Source organism: Rhodnius prolixus, unplaced genomic scaffold (genome assembly GCF_049639745.1).
Source record: "Rhodnius prolixus isolate KJV_2025 unplaced genomic scaffold, Rpr scaffold_3, whole genome shotgun sequence".
Taxonomy (NCBI): Eukaryota; Metazoa; Arthropoda; class Insecta; order Hemiptera; family Reduviidae; genus Rhodnius; species Rhodnius prolixus.
In genome coordinates, this window is record NW_027411603.1 from 42,049,385 (window position 1) to 42,074,207 (window position 24,823).

Here is a 24,823-nt window from a genome sequence, read left to right on the forward strand (position 1 = left end):
TTCTCTCTCCTTTTTTCTAAAGTTTTTATTCGTTATAAAATTGAACATAAGTAAATCTTTTATTTAAATTGAGACACTGCTTTTTAAACAAATTGAACAGCATTGACAGCAAAGTAGCAAACATAAATTACGGAATGTTTAGGAACTATTGTACATAGATCTGCTGGTAACGAGAGTTATTACTAGCATTTAAAGGCTAGTTATAACTTCTTTTATTATAAAGCAGATTTCGTCCTAACTCAGAAGACAATAAATTTCTGCGGGAAAATTTGAAATACTTCTATATATATTTATAAATACATATATGTATATTTACCGTAGAGATACCGCTACATATCTGTACTCACAATCCATCTAATCACAATACCGGCTAAATAATGCTCTTAACAAATATTTGAAATGGCTATAAAGAGCTCACTTCGATAGAATCATTCATTAGTTAAAAGGGAAAAAGTATGCATATGACGTTGCTCATATATAAATATTCATACAAGATCCCCTTAGTAAACAAAAATTTTACTCCATTCTTTGTGGGCAATCTAGTAACTTGAATTTCAAGAAAAATACGAAATCCTGCACTTGATTTAAAACATGCTCTATCTCATTGAATCCGAGATCAAGAGATTTGGCGTAAATCGCTAAATTGGAGAGTAAAATCTTACTCTGCATTGTAAGCAACAGAATAGCTTCATTTCTTTTCAAATAATATTGTCTGATAATACTGAAATCTTGGATTAAATTAGGTTCTAGTGAAATAATTAGGTATCTTTTTAATATTTATGAATTAAGGATGGCGATTTTGATTCAGTGATGATGCCCACAGACGGTTTATAGTTTAAGTGCGAGATCCCCAGTTCAAAATAAACTAATATATGGAAAAATTGTGTGTTGAACATACGTACATTGTTTTCTGGAGCAGTAGATAAATATTAAACCATCCCGAAAAAATAGGTACTTACTTACAGTAGTACTTTTCACAGTGACTAACAGACACTGTTTTAATAATTTTTCTAGTTAGTAGTTGACATCTAGACGAAATGATGCCACTGAGAAAGATTGTGAACAGGACTTTAAAGAAAGCAATAATCTGATCAGTTCATGCTATTAAATTTAAATTCTTTGTAGGCAAAAAGAGTTTAGGATATCTATGCAACCATAAATCTCAGATGAATTTAATATTCTTTGAATATTAATAATCTACTTCAGAATGCTTCGAGGTTCACGTATATACGAAATAAATGGATTCTCAAAGATATGTAGTTAAAGTATTCTGGTTTTCTGAAAAATATAGGTGGAAATAAGAACCTAAATTAAAACAATTTTTTTTAATGACATATACAAAAATTTGTAAACAGAAAACTTACATATTCAGAAAAATAACAGATCAGAGTATTTAAAAAATCAAAGCTTGGTACCTAAAAGTGAATTTAAAATAAATATCTAATAGAATCTAAGGTAAAGTCAGCATGAAGGAATTATTAACATTCTTAAGAACACATTGAAGGATTACATCCTTATTTCAAATAAAAACATTCAAAGAAATAAGCTATTTCACTGTAACTTTAAAGAAAAAACCGTTAACTTCCAAATTTTATGGACACAATTGAAAGCGATCATTTTCGACTGTTATCTTGAAATAATTTTTAACTTACATATGTGTAGACGAGACGAGAACAATAATCCAAAATGCACCTTAACGAATAAGGTATATTTCAATTATTGTGTTCAATTGAAAGAAGTAATCTTCGTCTTTTGTCTTCCAATAATTTATAATATATGGAAGAGATCAAGAATAAACAATAATGCAAAATCTATCAAAAAGATTTTGGTACATTAATTTATGGTGTTAAAATTAATTATTTATGAGTATATGAGTCAAAATAAAATTGAATCAGCTTCCAATATAGATGGAATATCAAGAAAGGAATCCGCAATTCATTAAATTCCTACAAAACTTAAAATAATTTGAACCAAGAATACCTGATTTCAAATATTACTAATAACTTCATTACTTTTCTAAATTATTTACATTAGATATTTTTGGATGTTGGAAAGATGGGCAACTAAGTTTTGGCATTTCTTTATGCCTTGGAGTATTTAAATTACTAGATGAAGGTGTTAAATTACTTTTGATTGGTCTGCTAATCTCTGAATTGCTTCGTATTTTTCTACGGCTGTCACCGCCAGGTTGTATAAATGGTCTTCTCTGCGATCTAGATCTCATATTAAAATTAAATTTTCGATTATCGTTAAAATCCATTCTTTCATCCCTCAAGGCTCTGGAACCTGGTTCTCTTTTCATACTTTTAGCAATGACTCTTTTCTGATGATCAAGTTGTGGAAATAATCCTTAAAACAGAAGTTAGAATTATAAATATTTAAAAGTATAATATTTTTATTATGATAAAATTTAGCAATCAAAAATTCCTTGATGAGAGGCACCATTTGAAGTCGAGTGGTTTTCACTCTATGATAAATTTATTTATTTGTGTACGTATGTAATTCATTTTCTTTCATTGTTCTTTGGATAATTTTGTTACATATATAGGAGAATGTTTATTGTTTTTGATCCGGAAATGGTGCAAATCTAAATTAAATATATTATAAAAATATTTCATTAATGTGTGAAGTCGAATTAGTATGGATCAGCATCTGGATAGTGTACCATATTTTTTCAGCATTTAATTTTAGTAGAACTTTTTAAAGCCCAATGAAAAAATTATAAATGAGTAAACAATACCTAGAAACCTGAAGAACTTTTACATGTTACTTTGAATTAGTTTTCGGTTTCGATACTTTTCTATATTTCACTCCATTTCATCGTAAGTGGATGCGAAATTTAAAAATACGTTAAAATAATCCTAATAATAATTAAAAGACACCGTCTGACACCTGGATCACGATAGGGAACTAATTTGGTTTTAAAAAACTGGTCGTAAAGTTTTTTACGACCTAATTACTTCGAATTAGTTTTTTTAAATATCGAATTGGAGCAGGTAAAGAAGCCCGGAGTGATCACATATTTATCTTTTCTTCTTCTTGTTCAACTTGACCTCTGTCCCATAGTTGAATACTGACGAAAAACATGGAACTTAATTTATGCCTTGCTGTAGCACATTGTATACTTCTACTTTTCCAATATTATGAAAGGAAACTGAAAGAACATATTCTCTGAGGAAAGAAATGTTATTTCCAATTATACAACTTCTTTTTCTTTTTTTTGGTAATTAATTATAAAAGTATAGAATATAAGATATAAATTAATTATAATTATAAAAATGTCTTACTTTGTGAGTTCTTTAACGCTTCTCTAGCTGCATTCATTTCCGCTTGTTGAATGCTATGCCCAGAAGCTTGAGCCAATCGTTTCTGCCTAAAGTAAACAGCCACTGTATAAAGCCTTGTGTTTGTAGGGCCCATGCATTCAATGACCCTGCAAAAACACTTATCTTATTCTTAACATTTTATTATTACAAAATACCAATGCTAGAATACTATTAACATTCTTTTTACTTTTTCTTACTGTTCGAAATTAGTGTTGTTCAGTTGAGGTTCAAGCTGAAGGCTCAACCGAATCGAGCTTCGACTCGAGCCTTTACGGCTTGAGCCTTCAGAGCTCGAGCCTTATAGTCCTCGAAGCTCGAGCCGTGAAGCTCAAGCTGGAGGCTCACAAACCTGAAGTTGAAGGCTCACAAAGTGCAAGCCTTTTTCTTAAGGAATGACGAGTAATCAATGAAAAACGAACATTTTAGAAATTATTGTATTCATTTAGATACAAAAATATGTTGAAAAATTCATTAGCTGCTGTAACTTGATTTTATTTTAAGAAATGAATTTATTAATACATAGTACAAATAAAATGCTTCATTATAAAATAAAAAAACAAAAAAAAAGCTCGAGCCTTTTGAGCCCAGCCTTGGAGGCTCACCGAGCTCTCTGTGAGGCTTCAGCTCGAGCTCTGAAGCGAGCCACCCGCTGAGCCCTGAGAGCTCGAGCGCTCAAGGCTCGAACCTTATAGCCTTATAGCTCAGCTGTTGAACAACACTATTCGAAATTTGACAGTTTTTCGAAACAAAAATTTCTCCGGAGAGACAAGTTGAGATTACTATCCCGAAAAAAAATACTGTAAATACTGTAGAGACTGTATATGAGAATTTGCGAACGAAGTCCCTCAAAAGAAGAATGCAAGTTTGCAGAAAATACATAGTCGATGAAAACCATCCAAGGAAATAAAAAACGGATTGCACCGATCGTGGTGGCAGAGATAAGAACGGTAGCTGAAAACTGAGACTGAAAGAGGAAAAAGGAATCTAGAAGGCACTAAGGAAGCAAGGATTTAAATGGAAGAAATGGTAGGAAATAGTTCGAATCTAAAGTATGTGCTTCTGCCTTCTGTCCAACCTTATTTGGTAGTTGGCCGATAAACCTCGCCTAAATGATTGGCACTACTTTACTTTTTTAATTGCAGTAAGAAAAAGTAGTTTGAATATTTCACACATTTTGTACAGATACTTTAATACTGATGAATAATGAATTTACTGATGTGCGGACAAAGAAAATGTTTAAGTTCCATCTCATCTCAAACAAAAAAAAAACAAAAATCTACAGTACAACGCATTCCCAGAAGGGAAAATGGTCTGAGATTTGAGATGGTAGTAACCACTTTGTTTTCTCTCTTGAAACTAGAATGACCAGACTGTAATGGGTAAAAAAAGGCCATTATTCTCGGAAAAATAAAATAAACATTGGCACAAACGTTTTGTGGTACTTAAGTGATGATTAATGTTGCCACTTCTCTCGTTAAGATAGTAAGCGTTTAGAAATTACGTTTAACACTGGTTGAAAAAATTAAAAGGCTTAATTAAAATCTTAATGACCCGATTATAATTTTTAAATTATGATTTAAAGTCGTAGATTAAACAAAATGTTACTACGGACTATTAAATTTCCTTACTTATTGTAGCGAAACGGACTACCAGTCATACCAAACATTCAAATCTCATCAGATATACCAAAACCAGAGTCTGGTCACTCTAATTGTTTCCTCAATAAATTCTTTGTTGTTTACATAGAATTGTATTAATATTTTCATGCTGTTAATTTTTAACACGAATATTCATTAATTTGATGTATTGAATACAAAATGTAATATTACAATAATGAGAAGTACACAGCTTGCAACGAATTTTAAACATATTGAGACATTTCATCGTTAATTAAACAAAAAAGACATAATTTTGCTGTTAGGATAAGGCAAGCAACTGAATGAAAATGATAACAACTTATAAATAGGTATTTCTGGCTCTCCGCCTTCCATTGTTCGCAGAGTAAGACAGCATTGTTGAAGTTTAGATTTAGGATCATTCCAGTCTTGATGCATGATAAAATCATGAAGTCTTGGAAAGAAACAAACATTAGCAAAGGTCTGGCAATATATCAATCCCTGAAAACATAAGTTCATACATCAACATTTTAAAGATATATTTTCAAAAAATAATTTAATTATTTAAACTTACAATTAAAATTACTTCAATATTAAATAAATGAGGAATGGTGTGATAATTAAAAAAAATAAATACAAAACTTACTTTATCAACATAAAGCGCACCGAGAAAAGCTTCTAAAAGATCAGCTCTATCCTTTGTTTTAAGTTCAGCTTTTGGATTGGCATAAATTGCATAAGCTCCCATTCCAAGATCGTTGCACACTACTGACTGTGTTTTATTGTTCACTAAAGAACTTCGCAACAGCTAAATATAAAAACCAAATAAAATTACACAAATAAGAAAGGACTAATAAATCAGGAGAAATTATATTAACTTATTTAAATAAACAGAAAAAGAATTTTTAATTCAAAATCATTATTACGAATCTTTTCATACTTTTAATTTCGCAATGTATTAACCTTCAATTAGAGTAATATAATAATAAATCTTAGCTGCAATTTCTAATGAAAGTTATAATAATATAAAGTGTCGTACAGTAACAGAGAAATGCTATTTCAATTTTTACATATTTATGTGTAAAATAAAGCGCCAATGTAGAGAGTAGCGTAAAATTATTCGCTGTAAAGTCCAAACTGTTTGTACACGTGCCCTCTAGTTCACGAAATGAACCAAACGACTAGAACTATACAAGAACACAGTTATTGGCGATAGCTTGCTTAGGCCAAAAACTAATGGCCGTTCTCAAGATTCCTAAGACACCCTGTTCAGTGTTGAGTTACAATCTGAAAGACGGAGGAACTCAAAGTAACTGTATCTCCAACTAATTTAACTTCTGCAAAAATAAGGGGAATTATAGAACTCATCTAACTCTTCAATTGTGCACAATAGTAGCTTTCTAGCTCAATTTTTGAAAGAGATATAGGTGATCAAAGTTTTAAAGCTTTATATTCCCTTCATATTTCGAATTGCTGTATCTCCTGTCCTATTGGTTTAATCTCAGCGAAAATATGGACAATAATATTACTCATTTACTACTACAACAGGGCGGAATTACCCGCTTTCTGTGTTTTTGAAGGAGATATAAGGCGATAAAGTTTGGAAGCTTTACATTTCCTTCATATTTCGAATTACATTATCTCATGTCGTATTGGTGTAAATCACGGGTGGCCAACCTTAATCAGAAATCTTAATAAAATCATCCAATAAAATAAGAATGCTTATAGATCCTTCATTGCACATGACTTCCGCAAGTCCGTCGTAAAGCCTAAAAGTTTCTTTCTCAGTTGATCAAAGAAAATGAAAAGAAGTAGCCTGGAGCATATGATCTAAGCAATCCAACAATCTATCATTATAGAGAGGTTGCCCGTACTTTCTGCAAGCACTTCGCTAATATGAGCAACTTTATAGTAACGATAGAAAATTGCAAGCGCATGTCAAATGGCCTAACGTTAACGCGAAAACAGCTCAGGAATTCTGTAGTGGCCTTCTTAACATAATTGTAACTCAGCTAAACGATTTTGGGTATTTAATACAAATGCCGGCAACTTTTATCCCTGAATTACGAATTAAGAAGGTTATAGAAGTGTTACGGATGTTTTTGGAATAAGTAAGGAAACCTCACAAAATATATTCTTATTCCACTTGATTGACAAATAATACATGTTAATTTGCCTCTACAATTTGGAATATTTTACTACAAAAAATAAAATATAATAAAATAAAAAATTGGCATTTAAAGACATCATTACAACTGGAATATTTGTGATAAAAATCAATTTTAATTACCGATAAATGTCCTTCATGATGTTCTGGAAAATATTTGTACAAATACTCTGAAGCAATTAATTGTAAAACAGTGTCACCCAAAAATTCCAACCTTTGATTAGATCCTCTGAAAAAAAAAAAATTGTTGATTAGAGAGTTTATTTTAATTTTTAATTTTAAGGTGCGCCAATTTCGTCATTGTGCACTATCTGCCTTTTATTTTATAAAATTAGTAAAAACTGAATGAAGAACAGCCAGAAGACTTTTTTGGGAATCTATCACTGCCTCTAATAAATCCAAAATTAAAATAATACCCTGGTTCGAAACATAACTGTATAACTTCTAAATTATAATGCACATAAAAATGAGGAAATAAAATAGTAATATATAATTTTAAAATCAATAATTAAATTCTTTAATTAGGCTGTACCAGTACTTCCACGCCCGGCTGACAAAGCTAATTAAATTAATAGAAATATTATAAGCATCTATGATATACTGAGCAGATAAGAATTTTACACCAAGACATCTTAGTAGAAATTCAAATATGACGGGGCATGGTGGGAATGGTGTAAGTCCTCTCAACTATGGATTGCACACTTTTCTCAAAAACTAGCTTTGTCAATCCATTGCACATTGTTTAAATTCAGCAATTCGCCTCTAAACTTAAAACAACCACCTCAAATCTGATAATCCCAACTGAATGGTAGAGTCAACTTTAAAGACACAAAGGCTACCAGTTGTCTCCACCAATGTCCTGTAAAGGACGAAACGCTTGGATTTTATTGCACGATTCACAACCTCCTCCAAACTGATTTATCCTGTGCAACAATTACAAAAAAATTAGTCTCCCACTCCGACATATTATTTCAGGAGAAATCAAACATGAAAGGGTACTTTTGGCCAAGATTTGGCCACTCTTTGAAACAAAGTAGGTTTTTGTAACTATTTAATGGGCTACAATTTTGGAAAGGCAAATGACGTGGCAGACAAAATATTTCAGAAGAATTTAAAATGAAGACGAAAAGTGTAAATGTAAATTAGATTTATTTCAGTTTCTATATTCAAGATACAAGCAAAGGCAGTAGAAGGAAGTGCAAACAATTTTTTGAGGAAATACCTTTGAAATGTTTCTAATATCTATTAGCCCCAAACTTGAGCTGCGTAACAAATTATTAAAAGTAACAAATAGAGATAAACGCGATATTTAGGTTTAACTGCATTTAATGATAGAAAGTGATTCCATACTATTTTAGACCTAATTTTGTTGTAGACTCTTATATTATTATGATTCACAACGTATATTTTATAGCTTTATCAAGCTGTTTAATTAGATAATTGGAAAAATTAACAAGAAAAAATAAAAACAATCATTAACTAACAGTGTCAAATTTGTGAAGCCTATGCTTCTGTCCGTAAATGCGCGTGCTAAAAGTCTTATATGTGTAAATTGTACTCCGATAGTTTCTTCAAATTTTGTGAGATCCTAAAAAAGTAAAACATAAGGAAATTCATTACAAGAATATAATAGTGAATAAATCAAGTAACTAAATTTATATTTCAAAAAGCTTCTATCGTTCAATTTTAAGAAAAATCAAATTTTTAAATAAATACATTACCTGAAGAATTTTAAATGATGGAATCCACTGTCGATCCCCATTTGGTTCTTGTTCTTGAAGAGGATGAGGGGGATAATTCACCCAGACATGAAGTAACTTTGGATTCCCCTTAAATAAAGTTTCACCAAATACTTTATCAGCAGCCTGTAAAGGGAACGTTTATAGTCCTCAACTTTTTTTAAAAAAATAATATCAATGTTGGAAAAAAAATGTTGCAACTTGATATGTTCGACCGTAATACAAAAGTTTCTGTAAAAACGTGTTGCAAACCATTTCTAATGGACTGAACCTACATTCGAAAGCTCAGAATGTACAGAAACTTCAGTTATTTAAAAGATATGCTCGTCAAAGCGTGTTGGTCTGTCTATTAGGAATCGTTTCGTATTTTCATCTAACTTCAGGCCATAAATTAGTCCTATGTTAAGTATTTGCCTGTTACATCTAATGTTTCTGACACAAGTCGCTACACTATCTCATGAAAAAACATTAAGATTTATAGAACTGAAGATAATTCGGTAAGATTGAGTTATATATTTTAAACAACAAATCAAATTATCAGCCAAACATTAAGTACCAATTCCTGCGAATGTAGAAAATCCATAAGCGATCAATAAAAAATGAAATATGTAAAATGTAATTCTTTAATATTTCAGCTACGCGGATATTTCGGAATAAGCAATCACTTCCCGTTGACCGGCCAGAGAAAAAAATCGTTCAAAAATATGTAATAATCTCTGTTGATTTGCTCAAATCAAAATATATTCAATAGATACTCACTTCAATGCCCCCATCCAAAAATAATGCACCCATTAGCGCTTCGAAACAATTTGCCATTGCATGTCTCAGTTCTAAATCGTGACAGAGATCCGAACCATGCGCATAAAGCATATAACCATCTAATCCAAGAGTCTAAACATTCAAAACGTTTTAATTTATAATTAAATGTTTCATTTTTTCTAAATTTACATAAGTATTTATGTATAACGGGATAATGCAAATGTTATATCAGTAAGAATACCTTAGCAAGAACTGCCAAGTGCTGATTCTGTACAATAGCAGCTCTGTAAGTCGCTAAACCTCCTTCTTCAAGACGAGGAAATAAATGGAACAAATGTATCGATGTAACAAATTCTACAACAGCATCGCCAAGAAATTCTAACCTTTCATTGTGCGTAATATTTGATTCAGTCTCACATTTTTTACCAAAGCGTGACATAATATTTATTAGAGTATTAATGCCTAAAACAAAATTTCCGAATGAAGAAAATATTCTAACTAGTTTTTTTGAAAAACTAAATGAGATAATAATTAAAAAAAAGAAAAGCGATACCTCTTTTTCTAGTATTCATATAATGTATTCTGCGATCCCCATATTCTGGCTGTCGAATGCCACAATTTGTGAGAGAATTGCGAGCATGATCAGGATTAGTGCCAAAATTTTCTCTAAAATAATTACGATTCAAAATTAGATTAGAATAAATAATCTTTTTATTTTGTTTTAAAGAAACTACTGTACCTGTAAGAAGGATGTGTTAATGCTAACTGTAGTAAACTTCGATTTAGAAATTTATAATTGATTTCATTTTCCAATACATCTAATGATCGATGGAATCTGAGATGTGTGACTAATACAGGAATAAGCATTGCATGCTGTAACAAAAATACTCTTATAATCGCTGACTCAACACAGTTTCATGGTAAAAATTATTAAAATATATATATATTATTTTTACCCGACATGGTACGCAAGAAATGTATCCCTGACCGATTTCGGACCTTCAACTATTATCAGAGGTAGAGCAATTAGTTTGGTGTGTCAATCAATAATCACTGATCAATCATTAATCGGATAAAGTAAAAGTAAAGTAAGTATAGAACATACTGTACATATAAGTATAATATATATACAGTGTATTTTCTTTGCGGGCCTTGTTTCCAGCCACACGACAACCATGGCGCCTGATATACGAGTATATATATATTGTATATACAGTCGACTCTCGATAAATCGAAATCCAAGGGACTGTATATATGTATGTACATACGTATATTGAAAATACGTATGATCTTACCTAAGTTTTAGACATATGTAGCCTCAAGTAAAAAACTAAAAATAATGAAAACGGCAAAAAAGAATAAAAAAATTACATATGTATTAACATTTCAATAAATAATAATAATACACATAAGGTATGTACCTAATTAAAAAAATGAAGAAAAGTTTTTTGTTTCAATGTGGCTTGACTTAGAATTGTAGAAAGCGTTGATGGTGGAATATTTAAAGTTTTGGCGATATCTTTTCTTTTCGAACCACTTTCCACGGCCGCGATAATTTTTTTTTTTGTGGGACACAGTAAGGGAGACGTACTTCCCATCGTGACAAACTAAGAAAGAGAATTGGAAAGTTAAGCTGGGCTGAAAAGAGGGAAACATTACGCAGGAAATGAACAATAAGCGGAAAATGAGGAGTAAACATTACTAGGGAAAATTCGAATTATAAAGAGGGGAAGCGGCCGCGTTCGAATTATAGAGCCTTCTCTGCCCCTGTTGTTAGGAAAAGGGTTTCGAATTATCGAGCGTATCTAAATACACTGAATTTTTTCGATTTACCGAAGTTAGCAGCTGTAGAGTTTGAATTATCGAAAAATTCGAATTATCGAGGTTCGAATTATCGAGAGTCGACTGTATATACTACAGTACACGAAGGTGTATCTTTTCTTGAGATGCACTGGATATCGTAAAAGGTAATTTTGGACAAATTAAACTTAAGTTAGGAAAATATTTTTCTGTAGATTATTTATAAATGCATATATAATAGTCGGAAGACATTTAAATTCCAAGAAGGAAAAAAAAAACTACCTGAACGATATCACACATAATGCCAGTTCGGTAAAAACCTTCACCAGAAATAGCTATAGTCACATCTCTCTTCATTTTGCTTTGAGTACGCATTTCCTGAAGTTTATTTTCTTTTGTTTCTAATTTACGTTTATCTTCATAAGATGCTTTGGGCATATTGGCTAATAAATGACGAAATTTTACATATTCTCTCCATGCTTTTTGATATCTGGAGTGGGGAAAGAAAAAATAATTTAAAACTAGTAATTGCTTTTATAAAACTTTTAAAAATTCATATTTACTCTGGATTCCCGGCATAACTAAGCTGCGGAGGGCGTATACCAAAATGTACGATTTCAGGAACTTTTATTTCTCCTTCTTTAGCTTCACTCTGATCTTTGTCGAGTTGATCAACTCTTAAAGAGCACGGTTTTTTTCCTGGAAATGATACCACCATCCCTATGGTGCAACACAAATAAATATAAAAAATATTACGGGAAGAATTAGTAAACTAAACAATTAATTAAAAAAGCTATTATTTCCACTGCACCTTTAACTTCATCAACTAAACTTTGCCACTTGTACAGCGGAAGATTTATTATTTCAGCAAGATTTTCTTTAGGTATTAAAGGTTTTGAACTCCTTAGCAAATGTGAAAGAACTTCATTCATTGAAAGTAACTCCTTACCATTTTCTGAAAATGACATATAAATAGAAAATCTCTTCTGAACACTCATACTTACATTTTCTCGTATAGCAATTTCCTTGTCACTCAAAATTTGCTAGTTGAGTTCAATTTTATAAATAGTAATAGTCACTTTAATAAAAGGATTTTATTGAAGGTTGCATGACAGCTCCCGCAAGATCTATATTCCCTGGGAAAACGTTACAAACTTTAACTAACGTACATTAATTGAAAGCTTATCTGTTATTTCCAAGTTCACATGAAACCCTCTGACAGCAAAAATGTGTAAGAAATCATTAAATTTTCTTGAAACATGAAATTTAAACTACATTCCTCAACAGCTGCACTCCAGCAAACTCTGAATTTAGGCACACAATCGATAAATCTAAATATTATACTGAACTGTAAAATAACCGAACCGATATTCCAAGGACAGCTTTACTTCACACCTCCCTAACAACCCCGTTCGAATAAAGTTTTTTGAAAAATTTTCTTATAAGAATTGCTATTGTACAGGGGTAAGTGTACACACAAAGTTTAAACAAAATATTGCGACCATTTTCTAAACACTCGAAATTATTTTGATTTATTAGTTAAAAAGCAGTATTAATCATGTCTACTTAATCCAAAACAACACTTACCGGTTACACTTTTTTAAAAGTATAGTATAAATTTACTGAACGAAAAACGACTAAGTTCATAATCTCTCCGAGATGCATTATTGTTACCTTGACGTGCTTATTCCCCTCTAACCTAACTGTTTTGCAAATTTCCCTATCAAATATACATCATTATTAAGTTATTTATCGTTTCATCAATTATCATTGCAAACCTCAAGCAATCAGGCAACTTTCTTTATCTAGGTCTCCAAGTAATGTTGGAGGCAAAGAGAAACTGTAAAAAAGTATACTTCTGAGAAATAAGACATACTTCAGCCTAAGCGATGTTGTAAAAAACTATTTAACAAATATTCAACTGTACGATGATACGGAATGCCTGTGCGACCTATCGTTCTTAAGGTTATGAATTACGGAAGATGAGAAAGATTTTTTGTGATAAGTTACAACCACTTAGAGCGAAAATATTTAGGAATTGTTGGACCGTCGAGAAAATACCGATATTAAGAAAGGGAATACATAAATAAATAAATAGAAAGGGTACCGTTCATGTGGAGTCTTTAATTTCCTTTAAAAAGTGCTTGAGATTCTAATACAGCCATTATTACAAAAGGCCGAAAGATTTTTCTAGGATCGTTCGACATTGTCAGCCGTGACTGTCTTAAAACAAGACAATGAGGGAGGATAAAGGGTGAAGGATAGTATTCTCGCTTTTTTTTTTTTTTTTTTTTTTTCTATCACTACTAGACAAATTTATAATTAAAAATTAGAAAAGAGATTTTTTTTTTTTTTTCAAGTCAGAGCAAAATTTAAAATTTATACAGACCTGGTAATTCTCTAACAAATCTTGGCATGAAATGAAACTGAGCACAGCCATTAGAATCTCCTGCCGCTTTCAAGTCTAAGTCAACTAATTCTAGAATTTCTTTAAATAAATACTCATCTAAAATATTATGTAATTCTGCGGTTACTTGAGATCATTGACAAAAAAAAAACAATCAAAAATGAGATCTGAGAAAATACTTACAAAATAAGTCCAACTCTCTGATTATAAAATGTTCTGGTAATTTTTCTTCTATATATAAAATTGTGTATTCAATATTAAATCTGATCACTTTACACACTGGAAGATTTTCTAACGGTTTGTGAGAAAACAATGAAAACCCTTCAAATATAAATTCATGCTGATCATGTTCAATTATGGTTGGTGTTTTTATCTGCGGAAAAGAAAGACATTGTAAAGTGCAAACTAAATCAGAGTAATTGTTGTTCCTGGTTTGAATGTGCAATACTAGATTATGATTTTATCAGTCAGATTACGCTTATTTTCTTCAATTCTGACCGCTTTCGAATTTTTTGTTTATCTTCTGATTTCACTAATTCCCTAAAAAGAATATGACACTTATCCACCTGGGTAAGTGAAAGCCAAATTCAACTTAGGAATAAATTTCATACTAGATGAAAATCCGAAACCAATTATCATCAGATTTAGAATTAATTTGTTAAGTGAAATAAAAACTTACTAAGAAATTTGTTGGCGGAGATACAGTAATCCTGTAATGATGTAACTTATCAGCATTATTAGTGTTTACATCGCATTTTTCCAAACTTAGTTCACCCGCATAAATATTATGCCTGATACCTGAGCGTTTAGCTTTTGCACTACATCGGCAAAGAGGACCATCATTCATCTGAAGTTAATAATAAAAGTATTGCATTGTCCAAAAATGCGCAAGATAATGCTTAAATACTCAAAACATTAACAATATTACCTCTCCAGGATCATTATACCATAACTCAGGATGCAATCTATCGGGATGTGCTTTTTTTCTCTCAAGTTCTTCCATTAATCCTTCCTCCTCGTCAGATTCATCAGTTGAATCTGAATCACTTTCCGAATCACTATGTACTTTACAACCTAGAAATGAATGAAATCGTTTGTTTATAACAAATCAAGTTATGAACACGCTATAAAAATATAAACTTCAAGCCAGTTTTACATTTGTAACGATGTAATTTTTTCTTCCTTGGTGGAGCCGAGTACGGTGGTTTACTAGCTCTTACTTTTTCACCCCTTTTAACTAATTCATTTTCGAATTCATTACACAATGCTAATAATTTTTCAGTTCCTTCAAGGACTCTCAGATTGCTATAACATTAAAAACAAAAATCTGAAAAGCATCTTTCAAAAAGAAATCTAAAAATGAATGTTTTAAATGAAACAAATAATTTGCTTATGAAAAAAACAATGAAAATTTAAATATTTATTTTAAAACTAACTTTAAATAGGTGGATAAATAAAATGCTTAGGACAGAAAATGACTAGGCTAACTTAAGTTTTATGTGGTTATATAGATGTGTTTAATGTAAATTTAACTGTGAAGAAATGTAATTTTGATTTTTGAGAAGTGATCTGAAATTTATTGCCACAGTTACTAGAAAAAGACTTACTCTTCTTTTTTGACGTAGTATAAATCTGCAGGAGCTGATCTAGTCCAAAAATGTTTTTCCTTCTTCATTATTTCTTCAGGCTTCATTTGGTATATTTTTTCAAGCTGATCATTCATTTCATTGGTTGAAGAACAATTATTCAGCCTGTGTTGAAACAGCGTTAATAAGATCCACAATTACAACCCAATTAATAAAAGAAAAAGGGTTAATTTGATTAGCTCTTCAATACCTGCGACTTTTTTTCAAGCTTTGAATTCTTACTAATACAATTGCCCAGTTTGTTTCATTTATACAAATCAAATTTAGGTAGTAGTAATAATACACAACACTATTATGTTTATAAAAATATAAAGTTATAAGACTAACTAATGTCTCAGAAAGACAAAGTTAGCTAATCTATTAAGTAAAGAAATAGAGCGAGTTTCAAAATAGTGACGAAAAATTCATAAAAGTAGCTCATTGGTTTCTGCCAATGTGGGAAGTGGACATCCATTTCTTTAAAGACATACAATGACTGTGCCAAAAACATACGATCTATATGAACCGCGAATTAGATTATTTGAGTTTAACGCAGTCACAGCAAAACCTCATATTACTAGCATGCAATTGGATCACATAGATAAGTTTATGAGGCTTTGGACACCTTGGGCTGGATTTGAACTTTTTATTTTACAAAATTCATGCAAAAGAAAGAAGGCATGTTCAGTTATATTGAATAGCGTCAAATGCTAGCTCACTTGCTGTGAAAAAATTGTAATAATCAAAATAATTAATTTTTTAAAAAATATTATCATTTGAACGGCAATATGAACACTTTGCTTAGCAAAATTTAGTTACAAGAATTAAAATTATATGAAATTGTCGGTAGAAACATTGGATAGTGACATTAGAAGTGTGCTTACTAGAATCCCTGTGACATAAAAATGGCATATTAGCCCCTGCCGGTACCCAGTCTAACAACATAAACGATACATCCATTACTCGCACAGAACATTTAGAAGCTGCAAGGTTTCAGGCGAGTGCCTTTGGTTTCAGCTCTCATTGCCACATACATACATACATACATACATATGTATATTATACAATTATCTAGGTCTTATTACTTTGCTGTTTGACAGACCAAGTGATGGCAATATTATTCACTATTTCCTAATACTTAAGATAACAAATACGTTCTACTTAGAGACCAGATAAAATAAAGTTTATTGTACAAAGAGATAGAGACCTCCACTTTTCTAGAAGTTGTTGCCTTTTTTCTCTATTTCGGCCCTTTGGTAAATCGTTTTGTGTCGTCTTGGGGGATCTCTCTCGCCACCTAATCCTTCTTTCCCTTTCTCTACTCATGTCCCTGATTCGATGTCTAGGAGGGCTTTTACTGGTAGATCTCTCTCTATAATTTTTCGTACTACTAATACCGGAATCATAAGAGCTGAAAACAAAAAGAAATTTATAAAAAGTGCTTAGTGAGTAGGAATGCATAATATGTGAGTGATACTAAAAATCTTTACAAGTGTACCTTGATCTTTCTGAATACGAAGGTGATCTGGATCTTGGTCTTGATGCATCACTTTTTCTCTTGCGAAATAAGCATGATAGTATGAATTCTTCTTGTTGTTTTGCACAATCATCTTTTACTACAGGTAGTGAAATTGTTTCCTGAGATTTTACTTCTGGAGGTGGTAGATAATTAAAAGAAGTGTTCACACTTTGCTGAGGATTAGCCGGAAAATCTAAAGGTGGTTGGGAATACGATGGGTTGAAGTTTGAAATAATAGGTGGAGGCACACTGAAATTTCCGGGAGGTGGTACACAAAAATTTACAGGAGGAGGAAAACTGTAATCAGGCATAAAAGGTTGATCATAAACAGGGGGAGCAGGTGGCGGGACAGCCGTGAAGGCCGGTGGACAAGTCGGCTCTTGAGTATTATAAAAAGACCCTGACATTTTTCAGAACATCACCTTCATTCTAGCTTCTATTAAAATAACAGTGATGTAGAAATTTATCTTGTACGTTAAATTACAACAAAATCCTCAAGAATCGAAGGCAAAGCATAATAGGTATTATACCCAGTTGGGCATAATCTTATTTTTTTAGATCACTAACCAAATTTAGAACAATACATACTCTTTTTTACAAATGCTTGCCTCACTAGTTTTGAAACTGACACAACCACGGAACAATCATAAATAAGAAGCTTTCGTACATGAAATTAAATAACCTGCACTACTACAACCTTCTACTAGTAACTTCGATATATCGAATATTTTTGCGGCTACACATATTCCATTCCTCCTGCAAATTTAAATACAAGTTAAATACAAAAAACAGATTTGGTGAGGTTTAAAATGCTTTCTCTAAGTGCAAGAGCCTATTTCCAAAAAAAATAAATCCACTTAGTACTGAAGTTTCTGGACCCACTTTGAAGCACTTAATTAATAATTTTCTGAAGTGCTGGGGGCAATATCTGTTTTAGACACAGTTTCTAGACTCCATTTCAGGTGTTCATCAGATCGAGGACTGAATGGAAGGTGAACTGGACAGAACAGCGCCTAAAGGAAGGCATGTGGTTAGCGGATGGCTCCATGATGGCCTGTGAGACTGGAGCTGGAGTGTCTGGGGTTGTACCTGAGGTCTCATGGAGAGATCTCTTGGGAGATACTCCACTTTCTTCAGAACTACCTCTTCCCTGGTTTGGGGATGGAAAAAGACCCTGGGACAACTCCCTCGGCACAATTAAGTTCGGCTAGAATGGGTGTCGGGTCATGTGGGAATCAAGGGGGAATGAACCTGGACAGGAACGGAGCAAACTCTCCTTTCGTTTGCCCGGAACCTGTCCTGGAGATCACTAAGGGTGCAGTTCGTGCGGGTCTCAGAGATTTGATCTGGAGAGAGCATGAAAAGAACTGGGTGAGGTGTCCTGGGGTCAAACACAGTAAGAGTATGATGCCTTGGCTGTATAAACAAAGAACCGAAGAGACTCTGTGCTTGGGCAGAAATCAGATTACTCTGATGACAGGCCTATTCATGGGGCATGGTATGTCCATGTAAGCATCTGTACACATGATGAGCTTATTAGCTCGAACCGTTGTGCAGATTGCGTTAGGAAGGGGAGGAAGCAGCATCTCACCTGTTGTTCCATTGCGACGCAATCGAGCGGCTGCGCTATGAACCCTTTAGAAGTTTGAGACCAAAGGAGATAGTAGCGCAAAACGGATTATTAGGGTAAGTCCTCAACCTTTTTAGTGGGGAAGGTTTCTTCCACTAGATCCAAAAAGTGGGGCATAGGTCCCGTCCCTTTCCTAATCTATCTATCTATCCTGAGGTGCTGAATCTCAGAATTGAGATACACAAGGGCTGAGTGCATTTAGTGTCACAGTTTTCGCGAGCCTAATATATATCGTCATTCTACGGTAAAGAGATAGTTGCCACTATTAACTCTTAATTAAGCATAACTTGCATAATCGCCCCAACAATAAGGTTTATAAATTTCTTAAGACTGAGTTTTTGAGCCTTTGCGAGAAATCAATTTTTTCTTGGCATTCTTAACAGAGTTCAAATAAAACATTTATTTCTGAAAAACTTTATTCTAATAAGCTTTCCTAAAAAAATAAACCTTCCTTTACATAATTCATCATAGCACTATGATGTCTTAATAATAAAAAAAAAAAAAAAAAAAAAAAAAAAAAAAAAAAAAAAAAAAAATTACAGTCTTATAACGTTATATATCTCACAATGTTTTTTCCATTGCTGCAAGATGATGTTACATCGAATGAATGAATAAAATGAAGTAACCATGAATTGCCTCCAGAAAAATGAAGTATTACAGCTTTTACAAAAAAAACGAAAACACTTCACCTGTACTTGGCACTGTGAGGGAAGCCTACTAAGGTTTCTCGCTGTGTACAAATTGCTGATTTTATTTCAATAGTATTGACAAAAAAAAATTTTCGTAGAGCATATTTCGTAAACGAAAGACATTCACAGTAGAGTAACGTTTAATTCGATTAGTCTCGTACCACCAATCGGATTGGTTATGAAAAGGTGAAGGAATAAGAATTTCTACACTGAAGCTAAAGAAATCAACAACAAGCCTAAAAAAACAAAGGATTTAGAATTCGATTTAACAAATTTCTGTAAAATTACTAAGGTATCCAACATTACCCTCAAAGTACAGTTTCTACAAAAGTACAAGCTTCAATTTTGTTTTCGTTAATGATAGGGATAAAGAAAGAAATAAAGAATAAATTAAATTATAATTAATAAAATCTTAATTATTATTAATTTATTAATTATCATTATTGGGGTTCAAATAACTTTTCATGAGACTGAAGCGAGGTTAACAAAACAGTCATAGGCTACAGCGCGGAGAAATGTTGAAAAGTAAATATGGGTCCAGGAGAATGCGGTTCAGCTGCAAAGACAAACGAGGGAAAGGAAGGAGCAATATTATATATATAATATAATAAAAAATAATTGGTTAGAAACAGCATAGTTAGGACGGACCTTTATTTTTCAGGCACTTTGCAAAAAATGGCTCATTGTACATACGCCTTGAAGATCTATCTAGTTGGTTTTGGGTTTATCGCTGAATTTAGCCCAATCATCTCCTCTGTCACATAATGTTGCAAACTGAAGATGCATTATATCAAACAAGATGTAAGTGGCCGCTTTCTCTTCTTGACACAATCTGCACATGGGCTCTGACTTAAATTGTGTGTACAAGTAATAGAAAGAGTGAATTATGTACACTATACTACAACTAATTGTTCATTTAATCAGTAAACAGTTATAGAATTAAAAAAAACAAACTTAATCTTGATTCTAAGATAATTTTTTATTTAGTAAACATAATAATAAATTACACCAAAATTATTACGAACTTGTCCTAAGTTATGACAAAAAATATATGACTGTGCACAAAGTATATAACAGCAATATTTATCACATTAACTTGGTGTTATATATTTAATATATATTGACTTATGTATGTATATCTTAAGTTTCTATTGGTCGTGTACAGTTTATATTGAATTCAATAACATTTACTTTTTATGAAATACTTCTTATAAAATACAAATAATTATTATTTACATTTATAATAAATACCACAAGAATAGCGGTTGCCATTATTTCTTTTTTATATCAGTTCTTCCACTTATTCTCTAAATTCTTCATGCTACAATTTTTTTAAATAACTTTCCATTAAAGTTAATGAAAAAATTCATTACAAAATTTAAATAATATCTAAAAATAACATATTGGCTAAGAAGAGAATAATTAAAAAAACCACAAAAATGAGTGGAACATTTTTACATTTTTTAAAAATAATAACTGTTTCTCATGGAATGAATCAATTTGAGCAAATCTAAATTATCTTAAAAAAAAAAAAACTACCAGACAAAAATCCACTATTTCGCACAATGGAGTTAAAACAAAAGTAGAGAATGCATCAATGGAAAGAATAATTCATTAAAAATTAGTACAATATTTATTTCGATACAAATATCAATCATTAGAATGTTCCATTACATTCACAATTATTATTTTGATATACAAGCTACTAAATTAAGACTAGAAACTATTTAATTAAATTGACGAACACTAGCAACTTATTTATTTAGTTAAAAAAAGTACATAAGGATATAAACCTACAATAATGGCAGAATTTTCTACAAGTTATAAAGGTTAATACATATTTAATAATAATGCAAATGATTATAATTGGAAAATCAAGCAGTAATAATAATAAAGTTAAAAAGGTAAACACTGATTACAAATCTATCGCATGACAATTACAGGAATATATAAATAATTTACACTTAAACATTATTAATGATCACAGTAATTTTAGATTAAATACATGTCAAACTTATCCCTAGACAGAAGTTTCAATGCCACAGAAGTGGTTGAGCAAAACCGAAGTAGGTATTGTGGTCCAAAGACAATTCCTGAAGGAAAGCAAGAAAATGAGTGGCATTTCATCATCTTATTTCTGTGGAAATTCGCATATCTGAAAAAAACAAACAAACAAAAATGATAAAACTGTCCATTTTTTTTCTTTTTCTAAATAAGTATTCATTCATATATCGCAAGACTTAAAAATTAAAAAAATTAAAAGATATTGAAAGTTTATTATTGTATCATGAACACATCTAGAAAGAAGCTGTGGCTCCTCAGAAAACATGCCTATATTTTGAATTGTACAGCAAGGCTCACAAGGATGGAAGATAATACTGCTTAATAGAATTTTCGCAGGGAGTGAGGCAAAAGCATCCTTTCATTGCGTAACAAGATTCAGTTCATTTATACTCACTAGCCATATTATCCCTAAAAGTAATGCTTTGGTTTCATAAATGGTGTTTAGAAAAACGCCTAAGGGAATTCACCAATGCGGGTCAAAAACCTTTTGAAACCAACTTTAATTCGGTCTGAATCATGTCCTTACCACTCCAAGGAAAAAAAATAAATAAATAATCTAAGGACAGGAGCTGCCCTTGAACCTGGAAGAGTTCAGTATACTAAGCAAATATCCTTTCCCTACTGTAATCTATAATAATAACTGCAGTTATTATCATCTAAATCTCCAATTTTCTTAAAAAGTGTGGTTGCAATTACTCAGATATTAGTGGTATAGCTTATAGCTTGAATTACAGCCTCAACGTTAGTGCGAGCGAAAATTTTTAGTGACTTACTTAGATTTTAATGTTACTGAGTCAATGATGGTTTGGTAGAATTCTAGTAAATTACTAATCCTAATCCCATAATCCCAGAGGCGGTTGTACACTCTTTTACCAAGGTCATAATTGTACTTGAAATGTTGGGTAATATCAATGCAAATATATTTTGGGCTGCAAACCATTCCTAAGTAAGTGCTAGACAATTTCGTAAATGCAGGATAAGCAAATACAGTCCTATCACCCCTATTTCTTGCCTTCGCTGCCACAATTTCCAGTATATTATGAAGTTGATAAAAGCAGTCTAAATTCTCAACGGAATGGGTGCATGTGATCTCGCACCAAAGGCAATTGCAGCAGCCACTTTATTTCAAAGAAAGTACTCAAAAAACATAAAACATTATTTCATTTCATTTCTTTGACAAAGCGAAAACTGCCAAATGGCCAATAGGCTCGTTACGTAGGTTGTGAATAATATTTCTATAATAATATTACTGAACTGAATATTTTAAGCATAATTTTTTTTAACGTTATTGTTTTTAATGCTGATAAAATAATATGCAGCAGAAATACTATGCCCTTTTGCAACAAAGGAATACATGCTACCTAGCAGACTTTGTAGATTTGTTTTGTTCGTATTCAACGAAAATACAACAAAACAAACAATCAAACATAAAATTAAAAAATTATGCATAAATGAACACAATTTGTTTCATTACCTTGAAAATAATACCTGTTTCTAAAAAAGTATATCTGACGTATTCTCTTGGCTCCAAGTAGTTTCATTATTAGTATCAACAGGCTTGAGATATTCTTGAGGATCTGTTCCCTCAGCAGCGGCTGCTGTAGAAGTTTCTGACTGTTGTGGCTGAGGGTTAGCAACCCTAGTAACACCTAACTCAAAGGTTTCGTGTGTGCCTGATTTAGAAGGTGTATAGCTAGAAAGGCTCGAACCAACTGTAAAAATAAATAAATTCTTAAGACATTGGTTATTCACATCAACGAATATTTATTAATAATTAATTGTGATATTCTGATAATAAAATCCGTATAAATTTTTAAGGCTCAATTTCCAATTGGCAGAAAGTACCTACTCTAGTTCTTTCTTCATTTCGTTCCTGAGGAGATGTCACTAAAAGGTTACGGAGATTAGGTTTTAGAGATAGCTTACTATTTCTAGTCTGGGATATTATCTAATAGGAGGCGATATGAAGGGCTTTTTGGACGTTCACACAGCTGGAAAGTATTTGTTGCTAGAAAACATCAAAGACCTAAGCTATCCAAAGCTAATCTACACTCTTAAAAACCACAAAATTAGAGGACCAACAATCCGGGAATGGAAAAAATCCGGAAACAGCAATAAGTTTAAGAATCACATAGTCCGAAAATTACTTCTTTCTTTTATGTTAGAGGTATTTGGTTGGGAAATCAATCCCATTTCCCAACGGGCATCCTAATACGACACAAATCTCTGCCATAAATTATCAGCATCTGCATTATACATAACCATAGACCATTCTAGACGAATCTTCAGACGGTTGATTCCATGCACTCACTCAGTTCATACATAGAGCTATCATTCACACTGATTGTGAACCCGCTGGAAATCATGGACCCAAGTTGGCGGTGAAGTTCTTCCACAGAAAGTGTTTGGCACCTTTTCTCTCAGAAGAACTGGCCACACCTTCCTTCCTGCCTTTGGCTTGTGTGCCTCTTCTAATGTCTATGTTATCCCTTATCTCGGCTTTAGCTTCAATATAGGTTAACAGGTAGTTCTGGCTGAGGAAGGAGCTCGTTTCCTTCGTCCTTCTAACAGGCAACTTATTCCGTTTGACATTACAGTGACTGGAATTCTACTGATGGTTAACGCTACATCCGGCTATAAAAACACTTACGGCTTTTCAATCTCCATTACCTCAGAAATTGTGGAAAGTGGAATCAAAATGGCCACTTGGGAGTCTATCAAGAAGACTACTTTGGACTTATCTGAGCAGTAGGTCTTCAGTTCTAGCGTAGCTAGCATACAACAACTCTTCCCAAGCACCGTTGTCCCCCGATATGAGACACTCGCAATAAATTTTAAAGGTGAATGTAATCGGTTCTTGTTTGACAATATTCACCTACGAAAATCTCTCGCACAATAAGCTGGAATAAATTGCTGATCTAATGAACTTCATGACTCCTGTATATTTACTTCAATTACTCCAGTTTTTATACCGCTCGGTTAAGAATACAAAACGAAACATCTTAGACAATTGATTTATCAACCAACAGACGACATGTGGCGCCCTTTTTTATTGGTTAGTTATTTATGTTATTAATAATGTCTAGAGCAATAACAATTATTTATCTATCGTTCAGTATCTATAAGGAATGCCTTTGATGTGGATATACTGGTTCAAGGTCAATCTACAATTATTAAACAAGTGATATAACAACCATAGTCAACATTAAAAAGTGCTGAGAGAAGCTTTTAAACTGAAAAACGATCCGCAGTAATAAATACCAGTAATAAAAATCGTGTTTATTTTCACAACAAAAAATTATTTTTTATATTATACACTTTTTATTAAATCTAGTTTCTTCTATTTGGATAAATTAATAATCTATTGTTCAATGTCAGAATATTATTCCTGACATTTTCTGGAAACTACAATATTATGGGTCAGAAGTATTACATATTTTTTTATCTAGTCAAAAAAGCAAAGATAACTTACATAAATCAGG

General features: G+C 32.1%; 2 protein-coding genes across 4 annotated transcripts in view; both read right to left on the reverse strand.

The window, feature by feature from the left end:
- Positions 1 to 1,310: 1,310 nt before the first annotated feature.
- drosha (ribonuclease 3 drosha) lies at positions 1,311 to 17,665 on the reverse strand. Its single transcript, XM_074125308.1, has 22 exons — positions 16,938 to 17,665; positions 16,647 to 16,850; positions 15,422 to 15,565; positions 14,971 to 15,119; positions 14,743 to 14,888; positions 14,494 to 14,661; positions 13,998 to 14,187; positions 13,797 to 13,913; positions 12,219 to 12,362; positions 11,971 to 12,127; positions 11,690 to 11,897; positions 10,347 to 10,480; positions 10,161 to 10,273; positions 9,849 to 10,069; positions 9,608 to 9,739; positions 8,831 to 8,974; positions 8,594 to 8,697; positions 7,233 to 7,338; positions 5,589 to 5,750; positions 5,283 to 5,443; positions 3,288 to 3,433; positions 1,311 to 2,349 (listed from the first exon to the last, which is right to left on the reverse strand). The coding sequence occupies exons 1-22, from the start codon at positions 17,363 to 17,365 to the stop codon at positions 2,009 to 2,011; spliced, it is 3,819 nt and encodes a 1,272-aa protein (XP_073981409.1). The 5' UTR covers positions 17,366 to 17,665; the 3' UTR covers positions 1,311 to 2,008.
- Positions 17,666 to 20,235: 2,570 nt separating this feature from the next.
- Positions 20,236 to 24,823, reverse strand: part of bif (protein phosphatase 1-binding protein bifocal) — a 63,033-nt gene continuing 58,445 nt past the window's right edge. The window contains exons 4-5 of one of the 3 annotated variants that reach the window (XM_074125310.1): positions 22,830 to 23,053; positions 20,236 to 21,432 (exon numbers count right to left, since the gene is read on the reverse strand). In XM_074125310.1, the coding sequence (XP_073981411.1) occupies positions 22,836 to 23,053 (218 nt within the window). In that variant the 3' untranslated portion in view covers positions 20,236 to 21,432; positions 22,830 to 22,835. Of the gene's footprint in view, positions 21,433 to 22,815; positions 23,054 to 24,823 lie in introns of those variants that run through there. The other 2 variants (XM_074125309.1, XR_012457659.1) reach the window with 2 other exon arrangements.